At 56.9% G+C, this 7308-nt stretch overlaps 1 protein-coding gene across 1 annotated transcript in view; it reads right to left on the bottom strand.

Annotated features, from left to right (window-relative positions):
* Nucleotides 1-7308, bottom strand: part of CHD5 (chromodomain helicase DNA binding protein 5) — a 63592-nt gene that overhangs the window by 5375 nt on the left and 50909 nt on the right. The window contains exons 29-35 of the mRNA XM_030888036.2: nucleotides 7070-7211; nucleotides 6655-6799; nucleotides 6147-6306; nucleotides 3231-3310; nucleotides 2930-3062; nucleotides 591-680; nucleotides 14-151 (exon numbers count right to left, since the gene is read on the bottom strand). Of these exons, the coding sequence (XP_030743896.1) occupies nucleotides 14-151; nucleotides 591-680; nucleotides 2930-3062; nucleotides 3231-3310; nucleotides 6147-6306; nucleotides 6655-6799; nucleotides 7070-7211 (888 nt within the window). The remainder of the gene's footprint in view (nucleotides 1-13; nucleotides 152-590; nucleotides 681-2929; nucleotides 3063-3230; nucleotides 3311-6146; nucleotides 6307-6654; nucleotides 6800-7069; nucleotides 7212-7308) is intronic.

The raw sequence follows: 7308 nt of genomic DNA, 5'->3' as shown, positions 1-7308 counted from the left end.
GCGAGCACCTTACCTGTGAAGCCCCCGTCAGCGATGTTGAACATGAACTTGAACTTCCCATTCCGGTCCTCCTTCCTGCCCTCCTCACCCTCCTCTCTGTCCCCGTTCTGCTGGGGCTCTACTGGCTCCTTTTCCTCCACCTTGGTGTCATCTGGGGGGCAGGCGGGGCCAGCACACGTTCATGCACCCCTCTGCCAAGAGTGAGAACACAAACACAAGAACGGAGACCACTCCCCAGCCCCCCGGCGGATCCCCACTGAGACACGGGAACCCACCACAGCCCCTTCCTCCAGCGGCAGCAGGCCCAGGCCCCCTCCCCCACCACCTCGGAACCCCTGGGGGCAAGGAGGCCAAGCACTGTGACAGAGTGAAGGGTCTGCTCTGAGTAGGGCTGTTCCAGAACATTCCAGCATGGGAGGTGGGCTGAGCCCCTGGCTGAGCCTCAACTCCCGTGGCCACAGGAGCCCAAGGAGGGGTGATCTTGAAGGGGTGGGGACCTGTCCCTGGGAGCAAGGAAGGGCTGAATGCCCTGGGGGCTCCTGCAGGGACTGAAGGGCAAAAGGACAGCATGCAAAGGAGAGCCCTCCGACCTGGCCTGAAATCACTGCCGTCCCCTCTGCTGTGAAGCAAGCTTAACTCCAGCTTGTCCGGAACCTTATCCTTCTCGGCAAGCGCTTCCTCTGCAAGACAAGGGGGTTCCCCTCAGGAGTGCAGGACCACTCACACACCCCAAAACGTTGGGCAAAAGATGCCATCTTCGGAAAAGCACACAGGTGAGCTCACAGAAAGCAAAGCAGTGGAGGGGACAGACAGGAAGAGAATAGGCAGGAGCCTGCGGGGTGTCAGGAGGAGGCCGGGGTGGGGAGCGAGGCATGGGGCAAGACAGGTGAGGCTTCAGAGCAAGAAAGAGGCCATCTCTTCACCCCCCTTTTCTCTCCCTGCTGTGGCATCAATTCTGACTCATAGCGACCCTATGGAAGAAGGTGACACTCCACACCCTGAGTTTCCAAGGCGGTAGCTCCTGATGGGAGCAGACAGCCTCATCTGTCATCCGAGGAGCCGCTGGTGGGTTCAGGCCAATATGTGACACACGTTGCCAACAGAGACCTTGAATTGACACCCGCCAGCACCTGGACTCTCTTTGAAAGAAGTCCATCCGTTGGAGATCAGTGTGAAGCTGAGGGAGCCTCTCTCTACGGGGGACCCAGGTGGGAAGGAAGAAAGCCAAACCAAAGCACAGGCCACGAGGATGCCACTTGCAGCAGAGAAAGCACCGGAGAAACTGGTCCTAGTGCAAGGCTGCCTGTGTGACCACAAAGGAGAGGGACAGTCCCCTGGCCAGCTCAGAGGAAGTTCCCATGAGCAAGCCAAGCCCAAGAGAGACAAGCCCAGTCAAACCGAGAAAACACCTGTCCCCTGCCCGGGGCGAGACCAGCAGATACACGCTAGGGAAACCCATACTCGAAATAATAAAACAGCGTCAAAGAGACCCTAAAAGGAGCCTGTCTTCAGTCACTGGAGAGAGAAAGAAGGGAGTCCACAAAGAACCCACCAACACAAAAAATGCTTTTCAACAAAACTGACAAACTGGGGTGGGAGTGGGGCGGGGAAGACCCAGTAGAAATTATAGAAACAAACAATATGTTCAGGGTCACCCTGTGATGGGTAGAAGGAAGCCCACCTCCCGTGGCCCCAAAGAACACCACCCTTGGCAGACTGCCCTGGGACTGGCAGAGACAAATGGTACTTCCATGATGCAGCTGTGCAGGGAGCACCAATGATGTTCTGGTGAGCCAGACCCCGTCCATGGGCTCTTTAAGAGTCAGAGGAAAGGAACTCAGGATCTGGTACACCGCTCCTGCCTTGAGGATGGAGGGGCCGTGAGCCCAAGAATGCGGGTACCCTCGGGGAACTCATGGTGGCCCCAGAGGTGGGTCTTTAGCATGACTCTCCACAGAGATGGCCTTCCGGCAAGACGGCAGGCATGCTGTGCAGACCCTCGACCACCAAGACAGGAGAGGCGGAATGAACCAGAGGCAGGTGATGACCCTGGGAGCCTAGGCTTCTGAAGAGAGGGTAGAGAAGTGGGTCAGATGCCAACTGAGAGGAGAAGGTGAACAAAAGTCAGGAGAGAGGAGACAGATGGGTGAGTGTTGGCTGGCCTGGCTGGGAGGTGGGGTAGAGGGGGGCACCTTTCGCTTTACAAGCATCATTCCATCAAAATATGACCTGGCACCTAGGTGACTGGTGACAAAAAGGGTGAGACCTCCTCTGGGTGCCCCGCATCCTCCTGCTGATCAGAAGTATGATCAGGTCCACCCTCCTGGTGGCATGTCCCCTGCACAGCCCCTGCTCTGCCTGAGGTCACATGGGTCACCCTGGTGGGTTGGGCTTTGGGGGTCACCCGAGTGTGGGGGCACGTAAACTCTGCCCCATCAGACCAGCGGAACAGAGTGCCTGTCCCCTGGCCACCCCTGGTATAGATGGGAACTCCTTCTGTAACCAGCCACCATGCCCCAGCTGCCCTCTGGGCCTGGAAGAATTCCTTCCAAGAACAAGCCCCCTTGACCTAAGCCACCATCTGAGCCAGCACAAACGACTTCCGGATCAGGTGTCCTGACCCCAGGCAACAATCAGGCCAGAAGGAGCTACTCTATCCAGCCCCTCATGACCTCTACCCCGACCCAGGAGCCCCTTGGCCTGCAGAGGGTGCACCTAACCTCAAACTCTGCCCCCAGGAAGCACAGCATGCCTTCCAAAAAGAAGCGACGTCTGACCCACAGTCACCACTGTCATTCACACTCACCGCCTGGATCCCTGGCCACCTGACCAGAAGAGAGCGATAGTTGTGCCCATTCCAAAGAAAGGCATCCCACGGCTCCCAAAGCATTTGAGCCAGATTGGAGGACTTCCAGCAGGGAGGCCATACCTTTGGGCAGCTGCTCCGGGGAGGATTGGGCCTTTTCTGGCTCCTCCGGCCGCGGCTCTCGGGCACTCTCCTTACTGTCTGAGGTCTCATTCTTGTCCTCGCCCTCCACTCTGTCCAGAGCAGTTGGCGGGGCCTAGAAGAGACGGAGCAGGGGAGGCAGGGGGAGTCTCGGAATCTGGAGCCTCGGCAGGATTGGAGGGCAGGGGCATTCCGGCACATCTGGCTGCCCCACGCCCAGAGGCCTGCGCTGGGAGCCTGGAGGCCTGCTCACCGGGCTGCCCAGACACTGGCATCTTTGTACCTGAGCTTCCAGGGGCTTCTTTGGCTTCTGCATCCCTGGCTCCTTCTCGTCCATGTAGCCCAGCGGGGCTTCCATCTTGTCTGAAAGAGCCAGGAGAAAGGTGGATGGACAGCTGGGCTGGGGCAGGAGGCCAGCGGGGGGTGGGGGGGTTGGTCTGAGGACATTCCTCTGGGAAGGATGGAAAGGACCCCCTAAGACCTGGACCCGGTGAGACCACAGACAGAGAGGGGCCAGGGGGTGATACAGGTCAGTCTGCAAACTCAGAGGGCTGGGTCTGGCCTGGCTTTCAGGCTGGTTGAGGGGCTTGGGGGTCTCTGAGCAGGTCAGGAATGCGCTGCACGTGGAGTCAGCTCTGTACTTGCTGCAAAGTGCCGGTGACTCATTTGTGCTTCTCTGTGGCTGCAAGGTAGGCACGATTATATACCCACACCTCAAATGGGAAAACCGTCTCAGGAGGTTCCGTGACTGGCCCGAGGTCACAAAGGTGAGTTAGGACAGAGCCGAGCCGGGATGCTACCTCAGGGAGATCTACCGCAAAGGGCACACACTGGTGCAGTCACAGGATGTCCTCAGGGGTCATCTAGGGGCAGGTATGTCTGCCCCAGGCCTATGAGACCCGATCAAGATGAGAAGACCCGTGGCCCAAACAAATGGATCCCCAAAAAGGCACTCGGACATAAACCACCCAAGGAAACAATGGGCACAGGCAGTGGAACCGACAAGTCCCCAAAGACGCAGTACACACACAACAAGCACACGTAAAGATGCTCAACCTCGTCAAGGAAAGACCGGTCACCCGGCGAAGCCCCTCTGACCACAGCCAGGGATGTGAATAGACTTGCTGTCGTGCACGGTGCATGGGAGAGTGGATTCCTGCAGATGCGGTTGGGTGGTTAACCAGTAACACCTTACTGTTAGATCTCCCTTTTGAGCCACTTAAAATTTGTTCTAGTTTGTTCATATTTTCTGCTTTCTTTTTTATTTTATTTAACTTTACGATTACTGTTAAGTTGGGTTTGTTTTCAAATGTCTTTCTGTATATGAAATGTAGGCTAGGTAAATGTATTCAAGGTTTTTATCTGTTTTACTTTGTTACTGTTGTTGGTTTGCTTTTGACATTTTCTATGAATGAAATCCAGGCCAGGTACTATAGATACTTGAGTATCAGCTGACCCAACTATCAGCGGAAGCACCTAATTTTCCCACAAAAACTGCATTAAAATGTGCTGAAAAACTCGGCTTATACGCGAGTCTGTGTGGTGAATGTGCTTGAGGGTTTTTTCTGTTTTGCTTTGTCATTGTTGGGGTTTTTGTTGCTTGTTTCTAATGTTTATAAGAAGTCCAGGCTGGGTGGACACATTGAGACAGTAACTGCAATAACGGTTCCTTGTGGGCGTGATGGGGTGGGGTGCAGAGTGAGGCGCTCACCAGGCTGGGTGCCAGAAAGAAGAAAACGCTCGAGGCCTGACTGAGGCGACGGCTGTGCGTCTCTTCTTGATGTGACTGTGCGATGGAATTGTGTGATATGTGAATGACACGCCAATAAAACTGCTTTTTAAGAGAGAAAAGGTCAAGGGCAATGAGTTAGTTAATTGTACCAGCCTGGCCGATAATCACATGTGGTGCTGGTTGAAAGGCGGAGGGATAAATGGGTGGTGAAGCCTCGCCTTTCTAGTTCTCGGGTCTCTTGCTTTGTGATGGTTGCATCGGGTGCAGCTGCCTTAGCAGTTCCCTGCTTCAGCTTGCAAGATTGACTTCCTACAAGACATCCCCAAGGAGAAGCCACATGGACCTATCCCGATGCAGCCCTGGGTGCTGGAGCAGCCGTGTGGAGACCCCTGCCAGTGCTGAGATGCTTATTCGTTCACTGACTCAGCTTTCCTCCTGCAGTCGGCATCATTGCCTCTGTTTTGTGAGGCGGAGGACTTTGTGGACTAGTGTTGGGTATGGGTTAATGTTGGACTTGTGGGCTTGGGCAGCATTGGGTTGGGATGTTTTCGTGATGCACATTTTCTTTGCATAAAACTCTCTCTTATACGTGAGTTGCTGTGGATTTGTTTCTCCAAAGTACCCAGACTAATACAGGCAACTTCACACACAGGGTGGCGATTCTCAGTCAACCGCAAACACCAAGTGCTGGCAAGCGGGTGGAGAAACTGGGGCCTTGGGACAGGGCAGGTGGATGTGGGACAGGGCAGGTAGACGTGCAACATGACGCAGCCACCGCGGAAACCAGCTGCGGGCCCCCCACAGGGCTAGCTTCCTTGTGGCCCAGCAAGTCCACTCCTAGGCAGATGCCCAAAGAGGGGAAGGCCTTATCCGTCATGTCCAAGAGAGTGAAAGCAACCCACGTGCCCGTCCACCCGAGGACGTGACTCAGCCACCAAGTGGAACGGAGTTGGGACACTCGCTACCACCCAGACGAACCTTGAGAACGCCATGTGAAGTGGGAGAAGCCAGGCACAAAAAGGCACACCGGTATGGCTCTGTTTATAGGCAGTGCCAAGAACAGGCAGGTCCATCGAGAGGGAAAAGAGATTAGTGGTCACCACTGGCTTCAGGGAGGGGAAGAATGAAGGCAGACTCAGGTTGCCTGGCAGGGGTGGTGTGTGTGTGTGTGTGTGTGTGTGTGTGTGTGTGTGTGTGTGTGTGATGAGATGTTCTGGTACCAGATAGTGGCGATGGCGGCACAGCTTTGGGAATAGTCTAGAAACCACTGAGTAGTCCATTTGAAGAGGGCATGTGGTTCGTGCTGTGTGGCTTTGACATCAAAGCAAAGGCCCTTGGGAGAACAGCGTGTCTGCAAACACGAGCTGACAGTTGGGGGCTGCCCTACGTTACGTGGACAGAGACTCAGAGTCCCCAGTGGTCTTGTGACCTCCCATGACCCCGCCCCCACCGGCCCAGGCCCCAGACCTGGCGGGCCCAGAGGGGCAGTTGGGATGTGGGCGGGGCTGGCAGGCACTGGTGTGTTGGGGTTCGAGGAGATGACCTCTCCCAGCTTCTTGCCCTCAGGCCCCTCAGGGATCAAGTCTGGGGTGCTGTACTTCCCATTGACATGTTCAAATTCCTGGACCTGGACCGGGCAGGGGGGTAAGGAGAGAAGGCAGTGGTCACAGCTCAGCCATGGCCTCTCCGGTGATCTGTGTGTGAACTAGGGGTGTCACAAACTTGGGCATCCACCCTGCTCTGCTTAAGATCACCCAAGCCGGACGTACTGGTGCCTGCCCCACCCCCCAACCTGTGTCTTCTGCTATTCATCCTCCAGGGCCCCAGGACCCATCCTGAATGGCCTCCCGGTCACCTCCTCCAGGGCAGGGTCAGTCCTGGCTCAGATCCTGGGCACTCGCCCGCTGGCCGCTGACCCCGGGCAGAGCCAGGGCCGAGGGACTGCCAGCAAGCCAGTAACGGCGTACTCACCCACCTTCTTCCTCACCAGTGACATGACCCCAATGCGCGTGAGCACGTGCTGTCTCGAGAGGCCCTCCCGGGGCACACCGTCCGCAAAAGTGTCCGCACCATCTGCGCCCGGCTCACACAGGTGCCGCATGAAGAGGGACACGTAGGCTCTGGGACAAGGGCCACAGGGACCTTCAGAGGGCTGGCACCCCCCCCCACCTGCCCCCCACTGGTCCACCCTGTGGGAAGGAGGGGGTGGGGCTGGCAGGGGCACCTCCTAGGATGGCCTGGGGAACACAGATGCCCTCACTACCCAGAGGGATCTGTTGGGTTTCTGCGGAGGAGCTGAAGGGGAGTAATTCCCAGACACCCTGGCCCTGTGGGGTGGGGGGAGGAGCCTAGCTCCCCCAGTTAGAGACCCCCCCACCCTCGCCCCCTACCGAAACTCCTTCTCGGTCTTCCCTCGAAGGTCCCGCACCAGCCAGTGGGAGTTGAAGGCGTCCTGAGGGGGCATGCCCCACCGCATGATGGAGTTCAGAAAGGCCTTGCGCTGCCGGGCATTGAAGCCCAGCACCTGGAGGGCAGGTGAGTCCGGTCAAGGGTGGGACGGGGAGGGTGGAGAGCCAGGATGAAGGTGGCTTAGGGAGCTTGTCCCCTCCCCTCCATCCTCAGGGCTCAG

The sequence above is a fragment of the Echinops telfairi genome, unplaced genomic scaffold, assembly GCF_000313985.2.
Source record: "Echinops telfairi isolate 266 unplaced genomic scaffold, ASM31398v2 ScPeMD7_7457;HRSCAF=8495, whole genome shotgun sequence".
Lineage (NCBI taxonomy): Eukaryota > Metazoa > Chordata > Mammalia > Afrosoricida > Tenrecidae > Echinops > Echinops telfairi.
The sequence above is the reverse complement of the archived record's forward strand: the minus strand, read 5'-3'. Positions and strand labels throughout refer to the sequence as shown.